This window comes from Rhamphochromis sp. 'chilingali' (assembly GCF_963969265.1).
Source record: "Rhamphochromis sp. 'chilingali' genome assembly, chromosome: 17".
In the NCBI taxonomy this organism is placed as follows: Eukaryota; Metazoa; Chordata; class Actinopteri; order Cichliformes; family Cichlidae; genus Rhamphochromis; species Rhamphochromis sp. 'chilingali'.
The window spans coordinates 32,098,006-32,123,015 of NC_137944.1; the positions used below are offsets into that span (position 1 = coordinate 32,098,006).

Here is a 25,010-nt window from a genome sequence, read left to right on the forward strand (position 1 = left end):
GACAAGTTGGGAATATCTGTTTAGGAGGTGTGGTGGTTTTTGGCAGACCTTTTTCCCTCACTTCACATGTGCATGCATTTTAGTACAGTCTGTGAACTAGTCACACCCTTTATCTGCTGATTTTTGTTTCTGGAAACAAATTTTCCCATCCTTATTTTTGTTTTCCTGAACACAGCTGTTTGTCTGGCTGGTGTCATGTGTACACTAAATGAATATTTTCCACTTTTAAATGGGAAAAAGTGAATATTGGGGCTGGAGGCTGAAGGGGTTGGTGGTGGTGTGAAGAATCTCACCACTCATACCAGCGACCACAGTTTGTGTCTCTCACGGGACCAGATTCTACACTTGGCCTGTGATATTTTATGTTGTTGTTGAAACTTTAAAAACATAAATGGTTAGGTTCAGAAAATATGTAATAGTATTTAAAATTCTACTATGAGACTGGGCTGTACATTTATGATGATCTTGATTTTCCCTGACCAAGTAAACCATGACATAAAGCTGTAATTGGATGAGATACGGGTGAGCATATCATGATTTTCCACTCCAGGACTTACATTGACATTCCTCTGCGGTATGTAAAAAGCAGAATGACTAGGCTGATGTGGTCCAGGTCAGAAATGTTAAAATTAGACTGCAAGCATTTTCCTGTTTACATTTGATAGCCACGAGCTAATCCATGCGACCACAGAAGGGAGACGTAAATCTGTTGAGCCTAAATCTAGACGTGTTTGTCTCTTTCTGTCACTCCCTAATCGCTTCTGACTCTTTAAACATCCACCACACGCTATTCATGGAGCTGCATTTCTAAGATATTGGGAATTAGCTGCTGTATATGTGCCACCACTTGCTCAGGAGCATAATGTGCCTTTTACAATATGCATATTTCATGAGATGCCAGCCACAGTTTTAAGTGCCTTGTTGTTATATGGTGCATTTATCGCTTCTCTTTGTGCCCGACACAAAAACAGCCCTCCAGTGGCCTGTTTTTAAGCTGGAGCCACTTTGCTGAGCAGAACGCCTCAAACCTGGAAGCAGGAATATATTGATGGTAGAAAAAACTCTGGTTTTAATCAAATAACCAGTACAGCTAGAGCTATGATCGGCAGCGTCAGTGCTCATATACTAAATAATTTCCCAAACATGACATTTCTTTTTATTATTCTGTGCTATTGACTACATCTCATACATGTTTAAACACAAGTCAGTTTAACTAAAAAAAGAGGTCAGTGATGCTCTGACGTGATGAATCCGTTATTATTTATACTCTGTTCTTCCCACCTCTTATGAAATGACTTTGATGAGGAAGTCATGTGTTCTGGCTTTGACCTGCTTATACAGCTTCTTTGAATTAGAACGGAGACACATGTCTAATATGCTTTATATGAACTTTTTGCTCTTTTTTGGTCTCCTCCAGGTGAAATAGATCGATGTCTGAAAAAAGTAGCGGAGGGAGTGGAGCAGTTTGAGGATATTTGGCAAAAGGTAAGAAACAATCATATTATTGGGACTGCAACTTTCTGTTTTTTCATTTTGACTCAAAGATATCCTGCAATGGAGTCATGGTAGGGATGAGAGGGATAATTGCATTTTAATGCTGCAGTCAGTTGGTGTTGTGGCACAGTGATTGTCTGGGTTTATGCTTTACTTTCATATGAAGAGGAGCTAAAGTGAAAATCTAACAGTAAGACGCATTAAACAACTTAGCTGCTATAACTTTGTCTGTAAATCGAGTTGCCACTTAAAAGAGAAGGCTGATATTATTGCATGTCATAGACTGTATCTAATAAATATAGAGGTGACAGCTGTGACATCACCTACTAGTTGTGTACTCTGCATTTGGAAGCTTTCGTTATAGCATGTTGGATGCTGCCATGCTGGTTCTTGAAGCATGTGCGACCATATTTGAGTGAGAGGGTGGTGTGCTAAGTTATCAGCAGGTTAGCAACATGCATTTCTATGTTACACAGCTTCAGATGTGTCCACTAGAATCTGAGAACCTGGAGTTTTGTCTCAAACACAGTTTCACAGGCAGTTAAGAGAGACGCAGACAGATCTGCCAATATTTTAATCGTGGCTCAAGAGTTGGGAGTTCGCCTTGTAATCGGAAGGTTGCCGGTTCGAGCCCCGGCTTGGACAGTCTCGCTCGTTGTGTCCTTGGGTAAGACACTTCACCCGTTGCCTACTGGTGGTGGTCAGAGGGCCCGGTGGCGCCAGTGTCCAGCAGCCTCGCCTCTGTCAGTGCGCCCCAGGGCGGCTGTGGCTACAATGTAGCTTGCCTGTGTGTGAATGGGTGGATGACTTGTTGTGTAAAGCGCTTTGGGGTCCTTAGGGACTAGAAAAGCGCTATATAAATACAGGCCATTTACCATTTTACCATTTACCAAAACGCATTAAACAGAAAATAATATGTTCATACTTTTTTAAAATAAATAGATTTTATAAACCCTTTTGCTTAACCCACGTGACCAACATATGCCACAGTTAAAGCTGATATGGCTGGACACACTGTGTGATGACACTTTCTAAATTACCCCAAAAAGTTCGAAATTATATTCTGTTACCTATCAGTGCCTATCTGAAAGCATGCATGCATCATATTAATATATATCTGGGGTAAGGCAATGTCAAGTTCTATCCCATATTTACTGAATGTCTTTATTTTGTATAGTCTACAAAGGTATAAAAAACAAGAAATGTCTAATATTAGAAAATGTTCAGAAAAAGTGCAAATGCTCCACATGAGGTCCGTGATGTTCTCTGTGATCAGTGTTCAGTCCTGACAATATTCTGTTTGCAGTTTTAAAGAAGAATTCAAGAAGCATGTTTGTAAAAAGGTCTTAAAAATATATTAATCGTTAAGTTATTGTTCACAGATTCTCTGCCAACCAAGTGATCAATTATTATTGACTGCTCGTTCCATCTGTTATCATTCAGGCTCTGCGGGGACACTTTCTCCCTCTCAGGCTATTTGTTGCTAATGTTTCTGTGCAGCATTAGTTTCATCAGACTCCTGCATTTATTAACCTTAGTAGTTAATAAAGGTTGCCATTACCACAACAGGATGTCCAATACTCATGAGACTTATAATAAACAAAGTGAATACAGCTGTTATTAAAACAATGCTTTGCCCAGAGCGCACAGCAGCGCCCACAGTGAACATCGGCTTTGCTAATAAAGAGGCACAAAGTCATTAGCGCATTAACAAAGATCCCAGTTGCCTTTTTTCCCTTCATTACATCCACTTTTTATTGTGCTGTTGGCAGTTACTGCGTTTCCTTATGACCTTCCAGAAGCTTGTGTTCTTCATAAATACTCATGTTTGTTTGGATGACCTTTGTTAGTTTTATGTCTCACTTTATTACCCATTTAGTTCTTAGGTTTATGTTTTTGTCCTACTTAATCATGTTGTTTTTGCTACGTAATCAGTTAGTAGCACTAATCTAATTAAACAGGATAATTGTGATTTTAAGAGTATGATCACATGCTTTACTTGCAGGCTGTAAAGCTTTCAACAGATTGGATGATTTTTAGTATGGTACATTTTGAAAATGAAGGCGTGCACTGCTGCACTTCAGCTTTGACCCTTTGTCTCTGTCTGTCTCTCTCTTTTTTTGCAGCTTCACAATGCAGCCAACACAAACCAGAAGGAGAAATATGAAGCAGACCTCAAGAAAGAGATTAAAAAGCTACAGGTAAGGAACAAAGGAAACCAGAAAATAAAAGTTTTTCCACTGACAGGTTGTTTGAGGTGTTCTGGGCTCCCACAAAGCTGATTAAATCAGTATAACTTCAGGGTAGATGTGTCTGATTTTAAATAATTCCAAAGTTTAAAAAGTCAGAGAAGTCAAAAAGCAATCTCCATTAAAAGACAGACATATCATTGTCATGTTGAACTTAAAAAACGAACAATAAAACCCCTCCAGCGTGCAAGCCGTCATCAGCAAGGGTAAACAGATTTCCTGGAAGCAACCATTGTTTTTTCTAGAGGTTTTTCACCTACAGTTTGACCAAAAGCTGTAAGATCTGTGCAGTCTTCTGGTTTAAAATGTTAATTTGATTATCTGAAAGCCAGTTATAACTTTTGCTTAGTGTCATGGTGCTACATCAAGCTGGAAGATCCAGTGATTGTCACCAAACCACTGCTGGATTATGGGAAGTTGGTGTTTAAGGAGGGTTTTAATCTGGTCATTCCTTCGAGACCTCCTGAGATTTGTTAAATGATGCTTCTCCGTAGTCTATATTATGACACAAATCAATATATATTTTGAATCAACAGGACAGTGTCTCTAAAGTCTGCAGATTTTAACCAGGAAAACAGCCATTCGGTTATTAAAAATGCACTGAAACGCTGGTTTTCCTCTTAAATAAACAAAAGTGACATAGGTGTTTGCCTTCCTGAGTCAGCAAACCTTTAACTTGAGTTGAATTCACAGGTTCAGTGACATTACTGAATGAAGAAGCTGGGAATACACCCCAAACTGTAACAATTCAAAACACATCAGGCGCCAGCAGAAAACACTTGAGCCTGATTAGAGTTGTTTTTTTCATAGCTTTTATTATCATGCATCCTGTAATCAGCACCACGTTTGCAGGAGCAAGAGACTCCTCCACTGAAACTCCTCCACCTCTGCAACCGACTCTGCTTTCTGAACCGCCCACAGGTCACACAAGTTTTGACATCACTGAATCAAAATGAATGCAAATGCGAAAGGGTTGGACCACTGATAAGATTATCCACGCAGACCCTCCCTTTATTGATAACTGATTAACGAGGTGTATTTTAAGCAGACTGGGGTAATGTTAAAGTCCTGTAACAAAAAATGGAATCACAGAAACTTCAAATAACTTCTGGAGGCGTGGAGAAAGCTGCGTAAGCATTTTATGCCCACTGTGAAAATCAAATCTGAAAGTAACAATTCTCTGTTCACACTTAGCGACACATCATAACCTGTTTTGTTTCAATGGAATTTCTGAGTTTATTGTGCCTTAACATGAAAAATATGTTGTTCACTTTCTATTCTCGGCAGTGTAAGTAGGAAAATGCCACTCTGTGAAATGTGCTTCATTTCCAGCCTGAAGACAAGAACACAGGACCAAAAGCATCACAGTCACATATAGCAGTGACTGTTTTACCTTAATAAGTGACCAGAAACGGACAATAACTAATTGGCTGGAACCTCTTTGCTCTTTTGGCCTCTTCAGTCGGGTTTTGTTTAGTTCTCTTGTTTCTTCTCCTCGCTTCATCATGCTTTCAAGTTTTTCACTTACAAGCACACAAACAAAAATTAAGGAAAAAATTCAAAGAGCACGTAGGAATATCCTCCTGTTTTCACTTGTTCTGGGTTATAATTAACTGTTCAGTGTATTTTGTCCTCTTGTTGTCACTCTGTGGGCCATACTTCCTTTGCTCTCTCCACTTTGTTTGTGTAGATTTCTTGAAAGGAGGAGATCATTATTAGATGGCACCAGTGTTCAGGTGGCTATTTCAAATGCAGGGAGCATAAGGACAGCTAATTTCTCCTTTTATTTTCAGTCAGACTCACATTTTCTAAGGATTTTTGTAAAAACTGATTCAGCTTGGACTTGTTACCCTGATATTCTCGTTTCTAAGTTTGCATGACTGATAGGGCTGCAGCTGCCACAATAAAAAAAACAAGCAGATAGAAGTAAAGTAGAATTATCTTTTAAAATTAGATAACAGCATGGTGACCTTTCCACAGGTTTTCTGGAGAGACAGGCCTCTGGGAATGATTGAGTTGATTTTCTTTTCTTTTTTTGTGATTTCTGTGAAGTCACTCAGTTTAAGGCGGGGCTATCGTTACTCAGCTCCTGACTCCTTTTAGCACCAGGTGTGAATGGGTTCTAATTTGTGGCCAATCAGCAGTGAGCAGGTGAGACAGAAGCTGCTGATCTTAACCTGACGTCTCTGAAAATGGACTGTGAAGGCTGAGATGTTTGCTGACTTGAATCATTTAACCTGCCACACATAAAGGTGTGTGTTTGTAGCATTAAATATCATCTTGCTCAGCCTGAAATGTTCAGTGTTGTCATGAGGACCAAACTTCACGCCAAGCCTGTTTGCTGCATGCAGACATCATGTTCACCACCCATGACTGCTGGAGAGGAGGCTGCGCTCCTATCACAGACTTCACTGATGTATCTGTGTCTCTCTCTGTCTCTTTCTCCCTCCTCTCCCGCTATGTCCCCCCCTCTTTTGCCTTCTTCTTCTGGTCCCTCAGCGTCTTCGAGACCAGATCAAGACGTGGGTGGCATCAAACGAGATCAAAGACAAAAGGCAGCTAGTAGAAAACCGCAAACTCATAGAAACGGTAAGTAGAAACTGAGGATGAAGGTCATTATGACACGTCCTCCAGGGCCTGTTTACACTCTGGAGGACTATTTGTTTTGAAATCTGGAAAAAAAAGTCAGATAAACAAGTTTTATGAGATTTTTTTTTCTTTCTTTTTTTTTCTCAAATAATTGAAAGTTGTGCTAGGTTAGTGGTCTTTATGGAGCCATTTACCTGCAGTTATCCACTAATATTTGGCCCCAGTAATATTACCACTAAGAGCTAATGAAAAACAGTGCATGTTTTTAATTAATGTTGAGCTCTTATTTTATATATGTTTATATTTTTTGGGGTGGATTAAAGAAAACGGTTCATTGTTTTCAGTTATTTTTGCTTTTTTATATTTTTCCAGCTCTGTCAGTAAATTTTTATCCTTCTAAAAGATGGATGGAGCAGAACTGACCAATTACTATAACCTAATCACAGATATCAGTCTTTACTGGGTCTTTGCTGAATAATGCTGCTTAAAGTTCTCATTGAGGACAATGCAGCACAAGCTGCACCAGTTCTTTAGAAATGGATCCTTTGGGTCCAGTAAGTCACAAGATGGTCTCTCTATAGATCAGGCTTGTGGTGTATCCCAAGGATATTCAGTCAGATTGGGATCAGTGAGTTTGTAATTGACTTTGATCTGTTTTTGCGTCGTCCTGCTGGAGGAGGCGGCTGTTGTTACGGAGTGCTTAAAACTTATGTCTTAAAAAAAGAGAGACAATGTCCAGAAACAGGATTCCCCAAGGCTCAGTCCTAACAGAGTGTCCGTTTATTGTTTGCAGTACAGTGGCTGTAACTGAGGAAGATAAGGAAAGTTTTCCCGGATAGCAGATTGCCTGTTAGTTTATGGAAATGGAAAGTTGCAAATTTTTTGAGTTTAGTGATTGTTTTGTTTTTTGTTTTTTTTTTCATTAGTCATTGCCTTCAAGTGCTTACAATGCCAGCTGAGCTAGAAGTTTATTTTTTTTATCTTACATTTCTGTTTAAAATCATTTTGAAATGTTTTAAATGTTCCTTTTTATTGCTGTAAAAATTCTCACCGCACCTTCAAATGCACACAGACGGTGCCGCCTTTAGAAGCTCAACAACAAACAGAAACGGTGTGAACGTGTTGCCAAAATTATTCCCTAGATTACTGGCTCAGATTAAAGAGCTGCGCCCATTTTCATCTGCTCCGCTATCTAACACCTGTCCTCCAGGCCTCGGAGCCACGTGAGCCTTTGATGAGGGCTTTTGAGATGGACTGAATGTGAACCACCTGCCTGCACAATGAGGGACCTCTGCAACTCAGCAGAGGTCCCTTTTAGACGTTCTTCGAGTTTTCCTGCAGTTTTGTTGGTTGACCTGAAATTACAGTCCTGCAGGAAGCGGAGGGAGCTTGTTAGAAACATGTTGCCTCAACAGCAAAAGATCATTCACAACCTACTGGGTGTTTACACAGAAATGTGACCAAGATGAACTTGCAGTTTAGAGCCGTGAATGCAGGGTTGGTGTTGAAACCGCTGCAGGCAGAGAAGAGACTTTAACAACATTCAGTCACAGACAATATGTCCCATTTATCAGCCGCTAAGAGGCGTTCAGGAGCTCTTCGAGTTCAAGAACTACATTTATTAAAGCAACGCTTTTGTTGGTGTTCAGATTATTTAAGAAATCAGTGGAATAAATGACATTTTCTGCAGTTCTACACACTCAGTGGTCACTTTATTAGGTACAACTGTAATGCCATTTTTAGATGGTTTTCACTGTTGTGGTGCTTTATAATGACAGGTGTTTGGAAAATTATGAACCCTGCATTTTTATAGAGGATTACTCTAAACCCTGAAAAAGGGTTCAACAAATTATAAGAACAAACCTTTGGTTTGTATTAGGGGTGTCAATAATAATTCATATTTAAAAATGAAATATTCATGTCTAGTTCCAATGATCATGTATTTAAACTGGTTTAAAGTTCCAGAGCTCCATTTATTTCCATTTGTTCAGGCACTGTGTCCATATGAAGTTGTGAAATGAAACAAGAGAACCACATTACTCCACGTGCATAAATCTATCCACTGGTTGTCTCATCTCTGTAGCGTCTCAAGTGTTTTCCTCTAATAGTCAGCACCTGTCACCACTGCTGCACACCTTTTATCTGCACTCATTTAAGCAGCATATATAAAGAAGCGCCATCCGGTGGCTGGAGGTGTAAACACAAACAAAGATATTTAAAAACGGCCGAGTAGCAGCAGCGTAATGTTAAAGACTCGCTGTGCAGTTTATCTGAGCTCGACAGCTTAGCTACACATTTTATGGATGATTGCAATAAGGTGACAGTGCTGAACTAACAATCCTGTCACAGCAGCAGCTTCTTGCTTCTAGGATAAAGCCTCTAAGTTAGACTCAGTTACTCGCCCAGGTGCTGCATTTAAGCTCCTCAGCGAGCTGTACTGTTTTGCCCTGCATCTGGACTTGCAGGCGTTTCTTTAGCTCATACCTGGTCTGATTGAGTCGCTGCAGTTTTGTGCTCTATATTAGCTGCATGACATTTTGTGTACAGACTGAGTGATGAATGCATCAGTGGCATTTCTTCATATCTGTTTAGTCACCTAATTTTTGTAAATGATTTGCCTGAGTTAACCTTAAAACACAAAAGATAAACAAAATTCAGGCCGACGGTTGACTCGTCTCCACATTTATGTGAAAATATGATGGCATGGCAGATTTTTGTATTGTTTTAAATGTCTTAAATCTGAATTCTTAGGATTTTGTTTTCTGCAATTAAACCTTTTTTATGATAATCAAGTAAAATCGAACTGAAGTTGGAGTAATGTTTAAATAAGGGGGCACAATTAGATGTTTGTGAAGATCAATATATCCCTGAAAACTGAAGTTGATCAGCTTCTTATTTATTTCTTTGTTTACTTGCAGCAAATGGAGCGATTCAAGGTAGTGGAAAGAGAAACCAAGACAAAAGCATACTCTAAAGAAGGGCTCGGTCTGGCACAGAAGGTGGACCCAGCCCAGAGGGAGAAGGAGGAGGTCGGCACGTGGCTAACGGTGAGCTTCATAATCAAATGTTGTCATACGAAAGATGGGAAATGGTTTGTTTGTGACAGGAAGAGTAGTATTTCTTCTAGATTAGTGTCATCTAAATGCTGTCAAGCATCACATTAATTTGTGTAGAGTAGTACTTTCTAATCCTGTAAGTCTAATCACCCATTTAATGTAACCACTGCTGTAAAGCAGAACAGGCGAGTCGAATGACACCGTGGTGAAATCTGTTCTTATTCTCAAACGCAGAAACTACTTTGAGTCAGCGGCTCAGTTCATGTGTCACAGCTCGGGTCTCTCATGAGGAAGTTTTCTGCTTGAATTGTTTTTAATTTTCTTTTGCAACGAAACCTGGAACTGAAAGTGAAATCAGGTGGAACTAAAACCAAAATTAAAACAAAACGCCGTCTCAGCTTTCAACGAAAACAGACTCCCATTAATCGACAGCCATTTCTAAACATGACCGTACTTGTGTTTGGCGCTCTATAAAATGTGTCGTCATTCTGATCATCAGAGTAAAAAGGCTGATTTTGAGCAGAGATGTTAAAACGGCGAATCACATAGTTAATTAATAATTTATCTTATTTGTCAGGTTAAAAATGTCAAAATTTGATGCCCATATGGAAAAGATATATATAAATCTTATAAAGTTTGTATCTGTCTTGTGTGAAACTTGTATGAAAAGCATATAAGTGTGAAAACAGATATAAGATCCCTTGAAAAATTATATAATGAAACTTGTATGTTTTGGATACTTACTAAAACAATATATGAAAGTAATGCGAAAGTGGCCACTTTCATGAGTAAATCATGTAAGCCTTATATGATTTACTCATGAAAGTGGCCACTTTCATGAGTAATCACATAAGTTTTTACTATTTCTTTTCCGTGTGGGTGGTTTTGTTTATACACTTGTTTATTTCATCTTAGACTTAATGGGGATTTCCCCCAAGTCTCAGAATGGTGGGACTAAACTTGTATGTATATTAGCCCATCTATAATAAAGGCAGTAAATCAATGTTGCCTTTATTTATTTATTTATTTATTTATTTATTTATTTACCCCTCAGTTGTCAAACACTGTTTGGGGTATTGTTGTCACCCTGCCGGGTGGGCAGGCAGTGTGGACACAAGTTTGTAAATGCAGTAACTCAAGAATGAGATGCAGGAGTTTAAAATTGAGTCTATAGGTATATTTCCTAGGAGGCTGAGGAATAAGGCTGGTGTCCAACAGTGTGTGTTGGTGTTTTGTGTTCCCAGAAATCTCTTTTTACATTTTTTCTGTGCATTTTATGAACAAAAATATCTATTTTGATTGAATAAATGAAATCTAATGTAATAAACCTGCTTAATTAAATTTTAGTCCATGCTTTGGGAATCCTTCAGCGATGGCTGTGGCTCATTTTCAGGTGTGGCTGCCAAAACATTCCTCCGTTATGGAAAAACTTATGCTGCACGACACATTTTAAACACTCAATGACTTCCTCCTTTTGTTTTGCCTTTTGTAATCTTAACAGCAAAATTAGGCTTTTTAGTTTAATACTTGCTGTTTTTTACATGTTAAGCCTGGGTAAAAAAAATTTTTTAAACTTATCCGAACCTACTTAATAAGCGAGCGAAGGAAAGTCCCGTTTTTCCACTATTAAAAAGCCACTTCTGGATCTAAACATGGTTTGTTTCGTCAGCCGATGATTCCAAACGCCAAAGAGTTGATTTTTAATGTCATCCAAGGTTTACAATGGCAGCAAATATTTAAAGATTTTAATGATAAATTTCTTCAAGAGCCGATCTAGTTAAAGGTCTAATAACCAGCTGAGTTTTGTCACACCGCTGCCATGTTAACTTTTAATGTCTTTTCTTGCTCAGAATACGATAGACACTCTGAACATGCAGGTGGACCAGTTTGAGAGCGAAGTGGAGTCTCTCTCAGTCCAGACGAGAAAAAAGAAAGGAGACAAGGAGGTCAGTGTGTGCTCTCATCTCTGATTCATTCATTATTTTCTTCTCTACTCGCCTCTGAGGTTCTTTTTCTCTCAGCCTTCTCCCTCGTCTGTTTACAGCTGACACAGATCACTCGGTCAGCCGGCCTTAGCCTTGCAGCCTTTCTCTCTCCTCTTTTATCTCCCTCTCTGCTACAGAGGTCAGATAGTGTGTCCTCCATTCATCTTCTGTCTCTATCCAGACAAGGGCAACTCTCCTGACTTCCTTCTTTTGGCTTTCGTTTCAAGTCCTCTTCAGGGATCTCATTTATAGAGAAACCTGTGGATGACAGTGCAGATATTGCAAAAAGCATGAAAACTTTCAGATTCCATGTTTGAGTTTATAGCTCATGCTGAAGAAAATACTTTTGTTATGTCACAAAGTGTTTGCAGCCGACTTTGTTAGCCTCGCATTTAGTTGTGAGCACGAATTTTTCGCCGTGGACGTTTCATAAATGAGACCCAGAGGAGTTTATTTTTATCTGTATCTTGTGCGGTTAGTTTAGCTGGCCAAAAGCGTAGGACCGTCTCTCTCAGCAGAGATCTTCAGAGTTACTGTTGCACTGTACTGCTGCTGTAAGATTGTGGTTTTCAGACCAAAAGTTTAAGGCTTAAAATTTCTTTTGGTATAAAAATCTTCACACAGGGTCTCTCTCTCTCTCTGTTGTGCTTTGTACTTTGATTTTTAAATGTTCAAGATGCAAGAAGGATGAATTTAAAAAAAAAAAAAAAAAAACAAGCTACAAAGTGTGTGCAGAGATAAAGAGGGGTTCTGGTTAAATCTTACGTTTATAGGCCACTAAGTTGGCTCCTATTAGGACATGTTGCCACTCGCCACTTTAATAGGTCCTTACTAATACTGAGCTGGACCTTCTCTTGCCTTCAGAACTGCCCTAATTCTTCATGGCATAGATTCATATATTGATTGCGTCACACAGTTGCTGCAGATTTGTTGGCTGCAGATCCCCGATATAAATCTGCCGTTCTACCGCATCCCAGAAGGGAGCTCCATTAGATTGAGATCTAGTGATTGGAGGCCATCTGAGGACAGGGACATGTTCAGAAAATCAGTTTCAGGCTACTCTGCACAAAGAGGAAGTACTGGCAGTATAAATATTTCTTATTGTTCTCTTTGGATGAAAGAAGCTCATGACTAAAATTTTTAACATGTTTTTTATTTTATTTTTATTTTATAATTTACAGGATACCTCTGGTGATGTTTTTTCCTCTCACTGTGAGCGTGTTGTGTTCTTCCAGCTCTGTTGTTGTCCAGAAACTATTAAAAACTCGAGTCCTCCGATACACACTGCTGCATTAACATCAGACACACACACTCTTTATTTTGTTCTGCTGCCCCAAATACTTACCAGAGCACCAAATGTGTTTTAATCTACAATTGAAAACGATTTGCTGCAGACTGCTGTAGCCGGACCGAAGAATTCATACAAAACTCACAACTTTTTTTTTATTTTTTTTTATTTTTTTTGTTTTTTAGATTAACATTACAATATACATTATATTTTCAGTCTTTTAAGGCTTTATTGGGATCAAAATAGGGAAACAAAAAATAAAAGAAAACAATTTGTTTTATTAATGTTAGAGCCAAATAAACTTGTATACAGGCTTGGACCGTTTCTTAATTACACTTGTGGCCTGCATACTCATGGACATGAACGTCATGGGGTAGTTTTGGATTTTCCCATTCAGAGTATTGCTCAATGCAGTAAGTGCTGTCAAACAAATCCTTCATATCTTTGAGGCTGTGTGGATTAGAGAAAACAAACTTGTGCAGCCGATTGTTTTTAAACTCATTAAAGATGTGTGCTGCACCATGATGCCACCCTGGAAAAAACAGTACAAGGATGATCTTATTAATTTCATGCTTCTAAGTACATATAAACGTCTGACTACAACTGTAGCTGTGGCACAAGAGGCCAAAGAGTTCAGGTGTATGTTGGAGGCTTGTTCATGCCTCTGACTGTTCTGGTGCAGTGTTAAAATGCACTAAGGTGAAACATTAACACGCCACACTTGGCTGCCTGCACCAGCAGCCACACCAGACATTTCCATAAGAGTCCTGACCGCCTGTTTTAACAGCTGCTGTGTTGTTATAATCACATCAGCCCAGCTTGCTCGTGCACTCTTTTCTTTTATTCCTCAGAGGTATCTGGGTGTGTTAGTTTTATCTAAACTTATCTCTGGACAAAGAAACGCAATACATGGCTGAGAGCTACAGAATATGTATGAAGCTTTAGAAATATTAAATATTGAAGTAAGAGGTGCAGTTATGCGTGAGCTAGCTTATATGATGCATTAAGCCATAAAGTGCACATGTAGCGGCATGTTACGCTCGCACAGCCTTATAGCTGTCAAATGCTCCGGCTGCTGTAGGTGTTTTTTTTTTTTTTTTGTTTTTAAGTCCAACAGTAAATAATTAATGTAGAGAATTGGCATGCTCAAACATGTTAAGAGATTTTCATAACACAGATATAATCAATGTTTGGACTTAAGCAAATTAAAAAGTAGATTGTGGGCCTGTGTTGCCTCCTTACATTACTTAAATTGCTGTTTTGTTTTTCTTCTTCTCGCCTATTTTTGGTTGTACAGAAGCAGGACCGGATCGAGGAGCTGAAGAAATTCATTGAGAGGCATCGGTACCACATCCGGATGCTGGAGACGATACTGAGGATGCTGGACAACGACTCTGTGCAGGTGGAAGCCATCAGGAAGATCAAGGTCAGAGGCTAGAGTGATTGGTGTTTTCTGTCCTTTTCTCAGTTTTAAACATAGAATCAGCAACTAAATGTTTGTACAAAGGCACAGTTTGTGTCCACAAGATCTTCTTCGGGTGTTACTTGCAGAAATAACTTATTCTAATTTAATTAGTGTGCCAAACTTTTCCTAAAAATTAGTTTTACGGCCTTTTTCTTTGTTTTTCCATCAACTAAATGAAATATTTATACAAAAAGTGTAAACCTTCATCAGATGAATTTATTTATATACTGCCACACACAAAATTAGTTTAAGAAATGTTGTATACGAAACTTTCTTGTAACTTTCCCTTCTATCTGCACTTTCCGCAGGATGACGTAGAGTATTATATCGACTCGTCGCAGGATCCCGACTTTGAGGAGAACGAATTCCTTTACGACGATCTGGATTTGGAGGACATTCGTAAGTAGAGAAGGAACCGGGGTTTGGTTTCTGAATTCACACTTTTTATTTGTTTACGTGTAATTGTGTGAATGCCGTGAGGCTGAAAACTCCCTCAGTTTTCAGCCGATTTTCACCATTCAGATTTTAAACTGTTCTGCTCTTTCTGCTAATGCCAGCTATATCTTTTGGCGCTCGTAACATTTATACTTTTTGAAATATTAAGCATTTTATGCCCTTTTTTTTTTTGGCCCCTTGAGATGAATGGGACCACATCACAAGTGTCTATGCTGATTTAGCTCCCCGCGGGTGGGCTGTGTTTTAGCTCAGTGAGATGAGCACCCGTTCTCAGAGCGGGAGGCCCGGGTTCAAATCCCACCTATGGCAACAATTTCTTCAGCTAACAGTACAACTTTTTTTTTTTTCTTTAAAGTCTTTTCAACACAAATTTCAGTTTCTTCACCTCTTTTCAGAAAAGAGTTCAACAAGTTCACCTCCTTTAAGCAGAAAGTTCAGCTTTTTCACCTGTTTTCAGCACAAATTTCAGTTTCTTCTGCTCCAGTTTGGTTTAGTGAGATGAGTAGCCGCCTTGAGACCAGATGGTGCAGGTTCGAATCCTACCTATGGCTGCTGCCCCACATCTTTTCCTCTTGCACTCGCTCCACCCTTTCAAATAAAGCAGTTTTCACCAAAGAGATAAGCTTCTACGCCTCTTTTCAGCAGATAGTTCTGCTTTTTTTCAGATTCCACTACACGGCATTCACACTGCATTTTCACAGGAAATGCAACTTTTTCTAGTTGCACGTAATATCCTCCCCGTATCCCCAGCATCCTCCTCTGTCACACCAACCATGTTTTCCGTCACTACATCCATGAATCTTCTCTGTGGTCTTTCTTTTTTCCTTCTGCCTGTCTGCTCCATATTCAGCATTTTCTTCTTCCAGTCAATCCAACGTCTCTATTCTGCACATGTCCAAACTCATCCTTTTATATTCTCCTTTCTAATCCCGGTCACTTCCAATGGAAAATCTTAACATTTTTGACTATATCATATATACATCATATATTATTAAAATGGCCCAAACCACAGTTTTTTGTAAACAGCTTTAAACATTTAAACCTACCAAAGTCTTAAAGGCCTTTTGACTTTCACTGACCTCCCTCTCTGCCTCTGCTTTCTCCAGCTCAGTCGCTGGTCGCCACTTCACCGCCGGGGCACTCGCACTTGGAGGACGAGATCTTCCAGCAGTCCAGCAGCACACCCACCTCCACCACCTCATCTTCACCCATCCCCCCGTCGCCTGCTACTTGCACTACAGTAAGAGAACTTTCCCCAGAGTTAGCTAAAGCTTCTGTTATGTGTGTGCTTTTGTCTGTGCTAGCTGTGCACTAATAAATAAAACACTGAGGGCTTTTTAAAGTCATTTAAAAAGGATTAAGAGTAATTTGGACCCCACTTGTTGCTCACAATCATTCAAGCTTTTCTGCATATTATTTGCATCCTTGATGTTCCCGTCCCCAGTGATATGACAATTAAAATTACTTTAAAAATCCAAATGAATAAATTAACCTGCTGCTTTTCCACCAAAAATAATCATCCAGTTTTATCTCATCACTGACTGCTGAACCTGTCACTAATGGTTCTATTGAAATAATACTGGTAATCGAGGGAAATTAAGTCGATTGTTACACTCAAGTTGAGTCAATATCTAAAATATAAATGAAAGATAATTGCCTTTGTAGCTTTTGTAGTGCCCTGCCATCTGCTCTCATTGTTCTGTTGCGTTGCCTTTATATCATCTGTTCTTCCTATCCGCCCACACACAGTATGTAGTGAGAGCAGTTATTATAGGGCTCGTTTGTCTGAATAGAAGGCGTGGTATTGTTCCGCGCTGCTGATGAGAAGTTACACCGTGGCATTAAAGGGAATGTAAAGGATGAGGAAGGTCTTCAGTAGGCTGCTCTGACTCAGCTGTGAAGGTTTCTAGAAGTTGTTGAGTTTGTTCGACACAGACATACATGATGATAATGAGACGCAGTATAAGTTTGGATGTTTGCTTTACCTTAGAGTTTGCACTAAAAGTCAAATGTAACAAAACATCTGGGAGTCCCAAACTACAGACGGCTGTTCTACGAAGCAGAATCTGGAAGTTTTAGTGTTCCAGAGGTAGTTAATTTTATTAGCATTCACTTAAGCTACAGGGCTAATCGGTTCCAGAGCAGATCACGTGCAAGATAAAAGATCAACGCATGTATAACCACCCCCTACTGACCAATCAGTGCTCCAGAAAATTGCATCAGCATTCATTGTAGAACTTGTTGAACTTGATGCATGGAGGGTATAAAGTTTTTAAAAACCATCAAACATCAGGTTTTTTAATTTCTGAGTTGATACTGATCTCCAGTAAAAAATGTAGATTCAAATATGAAACTTTATTCCTATGTTGTTGTTGTTTTGTTTTTGTTTTTTTCCCCCTCAGTGGTTTTATTGATCTGTAAGGCTAAACATATATAAAAAAAAAATCCTAAAATAGGGCACCTCTTGTACTTGCTGACCTTTTGCACATAGTCTGAGCCTCAGTGTGATTTTTTTTTTTTTTTTTTTTTTTTTTTTTTTTTTTTTTCTCCTCCTCAAACATTAAATCTGTACTTGCCCTGTTAAACACTGTCACGGCTGCAGCTTATAAAATACAGCTTACATTGTCTTTACCATAAACACGTCTAAGCAATGATAGAGCTGTGATACTGATAAGTCTGTTCACTTAGTCTGCCTCTTATGTTCTGCCAAAGCACTTACAATATATATATTCATACAGTGTTTTTTCTTCTTCCCATACATACACTCGCTCTACTTTGGCTGTAGCTGCTGTGTTGCTTTCAACCTGTAGTATGTGTTCACTTTGTTTTATTTTTGCGTTGTGCTTTGATTGTCTTTATAGGGTTACTCGCTCTGCAGCCAATTTTTAGAAAAATTCCACAGCTTTTTCCGTGACACACCTTTGTGTTAACATGCACACAGGAATGGGAATGTTGCAGGATGCACATTGCAGATAGTGGGTTGATTCTGATGTACCAACATGTACACAGACTAATGTTAATGTAAGTGCACGCTTCTTAAATTGAGGTTTACTTTGCATGTTTCTGCACACAGTGCAAAAATCTGAAATGAAAGATGATCTCCATTTTCCCATACACATAAGCAGCATAAGAATTAAGCAAGACTGAGAAGAAAAAATGTGCTCGTATAAAGTTGTTGATGGTAAATACAAATTAAATATAAAGTGCATTAATTACTTAACTGCAATGGACAGCTATGGATACTTTAACCAGAAGAATTAAAACATGAGACCCAAAAAGCTCTGCAAAGCTTAAATCTGCTACTGCCTGCTTCCCCCCCCCCCCCACCCCCTTCTTTTCTTCTTCTTTTCTTTTTTCACTTCACACACATTTGCATTGGCGCATATGAGGATGACAACCATGGTGTTTGTCTCTTAACACACATGGCCCTAATGCCATGTGTGTTTTTTTTTTTTTTTTGTTTTTTTTTTCAGGAGAACTCAGAAGATGATAAGAAGAGGGGACGTTCGACGGACAGTGAAGTTAGTCAGGTTAGTGTGAAGATGCCGAAACCTCTCCCAGTAAAGCAGGAGTGCCGAAAGCTCCAGGAACATCATTACCTTCTGAGATTATCATAAAGTGCTGCAGTTATCAGTTAATTTTCGTTAAGTAAATAGTCAGACGAGTGTGAACGTCATAGACTGCATGTAAAGCCTATGTAAGTGCATGCCTTAAACCAAAGTCCATCTGGACTCTGGTCTAACAACTCTGGAGTCATCTTGGAACCAGTCTGATCCTAAACAAACTAGGAAAGAGCCAGAACCTCAAACCACAGTATCCAGAGCACCAACACTGCTCAACACACCACAAACAAAAAGTGTAAAATTTCTACATCTTTACTAAAACACAAGAGTAGAGAGGTTTGCTACAACATAGCTGAAACTGTCATAAACATCTATGGTCATGCACCGGGGCAACAACATTAATTAGTATGTACTAATATGTTGCCTGTTTTTACTACTTAAATTTTAAGCCAACCACCTTCTTTGCTACTGCAAAGATTTCTATTCAGGATTCTTTGAGTCTCCTCACATGACGTGTCTGCTTAAACCTGCAATCTCTCCAATGTCCTGTAGGGGGCGATCCCTCTGGTTGCAAAAAGACGTCTAGTTCTACATGTTAAAAAAAGCCTTCATGGCAATGGCAAAAACACTTAGGTTGAGACTTGACAACAGGATTCTTCATAATGGCTACACCTTTTAAATACAGCCAATGGTGACAGCTATATATAAATGTTGCACAGTCTCTTTGTTATCTCCTTCATCGATGACTAGCAGGGGAAACAAAGCACTATCCTTTTCCTGTTTTAAGTCCACAAATGAGCCTGAAATTTTCATGGAGATTTTTCCCTGAAATCCCCAAACAGCATACTTATCTCATCTGCCTTAAAATATATTGTTGTGTGGGTCAGTCCCTCATGTTCAATCGAATCTTTGACTTTGGTTTATGATTTGTCCTCAGCGATAAATGAGCAGTGTTCATTGTACTGTAATTAAACAATGATGTGTTATTGGGCAAAAAAAACAATTGTTGTCCATCAGATAATGGAGCAACAAGAGCAGTGCTTTGAAAAGTCATTGATTAAGACATCAGGTTAATTTTTAATTAATTCATGTATTTTTTTTATATTTTTCAGTCGCCTGTGAAGAATGGAAATCCCTCCTCTTCGTTATCCTCTTCTTCCTCCTCCTCTGCTTCTTCTTCCGTCTCGGGACTGACCTCATCTTCAATGATCTCTATGGCGACCATCGCTGGGGGAGGAAGCAGTAGCTCTGGGGGCAACAGTCATCACAGCAACTCAGCAGGTCATCTCACCAACACTTCCGCTGGCAGCTACAGCAACGCCACCCAGCAGCCGCCGCACCCGTCAGCGCAGCAGCAACAGGCCAAAAACTCCGTTAGCTCCTCTTCCTCCTCCTCAGCTCCTATCTCCAACTCCAGCACCTCCACCAACAGCCACCCTGCCTCACTGGCCGCCTCTCCACCCAATGCCAGCACACAGGAGCTCCGTGCTTCAAATTCGCAGCCGCAGGCTCCATCAGGGTCCACGCCAACCTCCAACAGCCTGGGCCTTAGCCTGGGCCTCTCTTTGGGGAAAGGCATTTCGGGCGCCGTCACCACCAGCCCCATGTCCGGAGGCCTCGGCCTGTCGGGGATGCCGGCATCCCTGACGGGCACCATGGCAGGCCTTCTGTCCAGTAACACCCCTGCACCCTACGCTCAGGCGGTCGGCTCCAGCTTACCAGGCTCTTTGGGTGGAGTCAGCACAGCAACGACCAACAGTGCTGTAGGCTCCATCGGCAGCGGGAACATGACAGTCGGCGGGCCGACATCCTCGACAGGTCTGCTGGGTGCAGCGCCGGGCGTGGTTGGCTCTGGGATTCTGGGTTTGGGCTCTAGTCAGTCAGGGGTGCAGGGCTCATCCTTGGTGTCACCGAGCTCGGTGGGAGGTTTATCCCCAGGTAGCGGAGTAGGAGTCATCGGGAGCAACGGAGGCAGCTCGGGATCAGCAGGGAGTGGAGTAGTAGGAGGAAATTCGCTCCCTGTCCGACCACCGAGCCGACAGAAGCAGAACGGTAGCACTAGTGAGTATCTAATGTCTGCGTTTTTCCAGCACCTGTAGAAATAAAGTTTCAGAGAGAAATTACACCTGAGGATGATTTCTAAGTGCATTTATGTATTTGTTTTTATTACAGGTTACAGTGCTGTGGTAGCAGACAACACAGCAGACTCCGCCCTCAACAGTGCCAGCCAATCCGCCCTCAACAGTGCCAGCCAACCCTCATCTTTGACCTCTACAGCCAATCAGCCGTAAGTAGCCAAAGCAGCTGGTTAGAGGACATGATTGTTTTTATAGAAGCATTTTAATGAAATTGACTGTCACCACTACCCTCTCCTTTTTGTTAGACTTTATTTCTTATTTGTCTGATTAAAAATACGCGTAAAAAGCATCCTTAGAGCCGCTCAGATTCCATAGCTAAAATGACTGCATTAAAGTCTTCCTATATGCACTTCTAATTAAAAGCCTTTTAACCTTCGGCCTGCACAGGAGTATTTGTCAAAGGGGATTTTATTGCGAAACTTCTGCTGCTTGTGGAAAACAAGACTTTCTGTAACTTCTTTAGATTTGTGCTCCTTTTTGACTGTGACCCCAGCCTAAACAAATCCATGTTTCCTATTTCCAGTAAGGACACTGGTCCCAGTCTACTGGGCTCTATGAGTTTGTCATCCAACTCTCCATCCCCGGCCTCTTACAGCGAGGCCAAAACGGTGAGCGGCAGCAACCTGTTGAATGGGCCAATGTCCTACTCACAGCAGTCCTCCGACAGCATCAAGGTGAGACACATTTGAACATACGAAGGTGAACAGCTATGTTTTTAATCGTTTTGGGGGGATATGGGAGTTTGATTTGAGTGTTGTTTGCTAAGAGAGCAACTTAATCTCCCAAATCTCCACAGACTATTAATTTGCATGCAGACACAATAAGAATGGCCTTTGCTTTAATTAATTCGTTCTGCCAACAGTTAAATCCAAAGGGGAGATGATTACAGTCTCATTACTGCTGTTTGTTGATTAACAGAGCTGTTTAAAGCAAATTTCAGCAAACACTGAGAGAACAGTGCCAAAAATCAATAAATGTCGACACGGAGGAACCAAATACCTGCCAAGTTAGGTTGGTACAGTAATGTTTTAAAGAGGTATGAATATACACCGATCACACACATAATGACCCCTGACAGGTGAAGTGAATGACTCTGATTATCCCTTCATCATGGCACCTGTTAGTGAGTGGGGATATCAGGGACCAAGGGAACACTATGTGCTCAGAGTTGATGTATTAAAAGCAGGAAAATTGGGTAAAAGTACAGATTTGAGCATCAGAACTGGACCACAGAGCAACAGGAGGCCTGGTATGATGAAATGGCTTTCTTTTAAATCTTGTGATTGCTGCGTGTTTGTGCCGTGCTTACCTGGGGACCATCTGGCATCAGGATGTACTATTTGAAAGAAGGCAAGCCAGCAGAGGCAGTATGATGCTCTGAGAAATGTTCTGCTGAGAAACTTTGGTTCCTGCCATCCATGTGGATGTTACTTTGACATTTACCACCTAACTAAGCATTTCTGTAGGCCATGCACACCCTTTCATGGAAACTGTATTCCCTGATGGCTATGGCATCTTCAGCAGGGTAATGCATCCACCCACAAAGCAAAAAATGGTTCAGGAATGATTTGAAGAGCAGAACAATAAGTTTGAGGTCTTGATTTGGTCTCCAAATTCCCCAGATCTCAATCCAGTTGCACAAGATGTGCTGGATAAACAAGTCTGATGCATGGATCCCTGACCTAGCAACTCACAGGACTTGGAGGAACTGGTGCTAACATTTTGGTGCAGATACCACAGCACACTCAGGGGTGGGGTTGAGTCTGTGCTTTGACGGATCAGTGCAGCAGAAGGGGGGCAAACAGAATATTAGAGGTGGTCATAATATTGTGCCAGATCATTGTAAGTTCAAAAGTGATCTCCAATTATACAGTGTTTCCATGGGGATATAAAAAAGTAAGATCATTTGATTCTTGATGAATGAAATGTTAAAGCTGCAAAATCTGAATTACTGAAAACTTGCAAAAACAACAGTTTTTGCTGGAGAATTTGCAGCCCTGTGAATTTCATACAAACTTCCTGTTGTATAAAATTTCAAGGCGGTGTAAATCTGTAACAGAGCTTATAGAGTCTTTACATAAAAGTGAAGTTGAACCATGGCGACAATATTTAATATTTATTAGTATCAGGAGAAAAGTCTGTGGGATCATTTTAGCTGGTAGGTATTCGAGACTCAGTGTGAAGTGAATATTTTACCAAAATTGAAATGTTTAATTTGCCCAGTGTGAATTTCTTCCATTTCGTATCTTTGCATACGCACAATTGAGCTCGAGTTAGCCTGTGACTAAACGTACTAATTTCTTTGGCTTTAAGTTCAACTTTATTTTTATGGAATATGTTAGACTAACTCAGTGTTTCTCCAACTGATTTTGGATGATCTGAGAAAATATGGAGAGTAAAGTAGGACTTTTGTAGGGGATGTACAGAAACAAGAGGTTTTTTGATACTAGAGTGCTGACCTCCTTCACTAAAACTCATCTTCGATCTTTTTATATTCTTCATGATTTGGCACTCCATAAACAGTCTGAATGGCTGCACTACAGACCAATCTAAAGTATCTTTGAACCACCTGGATGTGCCTGCAGACACGAGTACACACAACTTTAGGTCCACCACATAAAACCTGACCGCAGTCAACACACCAAACGAGAACAATAATTTCTCTATGGATGTGGTTGTAGTCGATTTTGTTTCTTGTAGTAACAAAAATCTCTGATCTAAGAGTTAAAGTAAATCACATTATTGCAGTATGATATTGAAGGACACTCTCCAAGCTATCCACGTACTTGCGAACATATAGTGCATTATTTTTGTTGTTGTTTCGTCATGTCATCTTGAAATCACTCCTCAAGCTGCCTGACGCTACGTCACATGCATCTTAGGAAGGGAGGGCACAGGAGCAGAGAAACCAAACAGCCCGAAAACTGAAGTCAAAGTGATTTCCATGACAACATTATCAGTGGTGCGGGAACTCGAGTTCCTGTGTTCAAGCAGGTATGATAACTCTGTGCACACGTCCTGGAGAATCTTTTTTCCCAAGTGTCTCCTTGTCTGTCCTCATCAGCCCCAAGAGCCTCTGAGCAGCCTCAAGTCCATGGCCGAGCGAGCAGCAATGAGCTCAGGGATCGAGGGAGATGTGACCTCCCTGCACCTCACCTCAGGTAAGACACACACACACACCTTGATAAAAAGAGATGGAGGGTTACCATAGAGCAGAAATAGAAAAGCTGTGTTTTAATGGAACAAAATGTCATCTCACCTCCCACTCTCAGCCGCCTCTGAACAAAAACTGCTGATGATATTATCATCCCTGACTCAACTCCACTTTTCTTTCTCTCCATTTCCAAAACCCGAATCCCTCTCATCGTCACTTCCCCTCACTCTTTCCTATTCAGAAATATTCCCCAGCAGCACTACGGCCCCTTCAGGCCCCCCATCAGGACCTCAGCCCTCGCTGTCAGAAGTCAGCATCCCCCCATCGTTGGGGGTGTGTCCGCTGGGCCCGGTTCCCCTGTCCAAAGACCAGGGCTACCAACAGGTCATGCAGGAGCAGGCGTGGACGCATATGCCACACCCATCCGACTCCGAGAGAATCAGGTGCAGTGAAATTTTTACCACCCACCTTTTCTGCAGTCAGAAAAAGCATCGTTATACACAACACACTACAGGCAGCTTCACAAACAAACAACTGTTTAAATTCAGAGGAGGCCAGGGTCAAGTCAGCTGTAAAATAAATAAATAAAAATAAAATAAAGCCCATTTCTTTACCTGAATCTAAGAAGACTCAGTAGTTCACTGCGGTACAACAGTGAGTGTCTACAGTCATCTGTAAAACACGGTGGAGACTCTGTCATGCAGAACTAAGTCGTACATACAGAAAGTCAGATTTGCATCCTCTATGCAATATAACCTGGAAGGTTACTCACTGATAATGTCTTAGTTCTGCAGCATGTCAGTGATCCCAAACACATCCCAGTGCAGTATATTCAGTTCACTGTGTTGAATAAAGGTGGTCATACCAAACATTGACTTTCAGGCTCATTAGTGCTGCACTTTTCTTCCCTCATATACTGTTTTCCACTCATAGCATAGAATGAAATGACATGAAATGTTGTACATGCACAACAAAACTGTGGAAATTCATGTTTGTGCACTTTCCAAACATAAATAAATCACTGTATCTATTCCATATTTACCCATTTACAAGTGACTTAACTTTTGACCAGCACTATACACTACAGTTGTTAAAAGATCTCCTCACAGTGACTCTATCAAAACATCTACGGATCAGATTGGACAAAAGCGCCTCAGCTCTTTGTGTAAACAATAGTAAAAAATATTTAAAAGAGCAAAATTCAGTCAACTGAAGTCAGTGGGAGAAACTGCAGCACAGGGAATAAAAACCCCACTGCTTTATTCGATTTGTGTGTAGTACAGTCTGATACTGGAGTGCTCAGTAATGTAGCCCACCTGTACACACACAGTCATAATTGCAGAAGTGATTATACTGGTACAGTATCTACAATGCAGTCAGCCCACACAGATACAATTGACATTTAAATCAAACACTCAAACCCTCTTGTCCCACAGTACCTGTTGTGCTTTACAGATGAGAGAGCGCGCGCGCACACACACACACACACACACACACACACACACACACGCAGAGCGTGGATTTTGTCTTGTTGTGATTAAAACATGACTCTGTAATAAAAGCGTGACAGACG

General features: G+C 40.4%; 1 protein-coding gene across 1 annotated transcript in view; it reads left to right on the top strand.

The window, feature by feature from the left end:
• LOC308385276 (CCR4-NOT transcription complex subunit 3-like) overlaps positions 1 to 25,010 on the top strand; it is a 43,337-nt gene that overhangs the window by 12,786 nt on the left and 5,541 nt on the right. The window contains exons 3-16 of the mRNA XM_080864115.1: positions 1,418 to 1,485; positions 3,621 to 3,695; positions 6,243 to 6,332; positions 9,251 to 9,379; positions 11,239 to 11,334; positions 13,959 to 14,087; positions 14,435 to 14,525; positions 15,689 to 15,822; positions 18,056 to 18,112; positions 19,258 to 20,206; positions 20,318 to 20,432; positions 20,807 to 20,957; positions 23,348 to 23,444; positions 23,679 to 23,880. Coding sequence (XP_080720241.1) covers positions 1,418 to 1,485; positions 3,621 to 3,695; positions 6,243 to 6,332; positions 9,251 to 9,379; positions 11,239 to 11,334; positions 13,959 to 14,087; positions 14,435 to 14,525; positions 15,689 to 15,822; positions 18,056 to 18,112; positions 19,258 to 20,206; positions 20,318 to 20,432; positions 20,807 to 20,957; positions 23,348 to 23,444; positions 23,679 to 23,880 — 2,383 coding nt within the window. The remainder of the gene's footprint in view (positions 1 to 1,417; positions 1,486 to 3,620; positions 3,696 to 6,242; positions 6,333 to 9,250; positions 9,380 to 11,238; positions 11,335 to 13,958; positions 14,088 to 14,434; positions 14,526 to 15,688; positions 15,823 to 18,055; positions 18,113 to 19,257; positions 20,207 to 20,317; positions 20,433 to 20,806; positions 20,958 to 23,347; positions 23,445 to 23,678; positions 23,881 to 25,010) is intronic.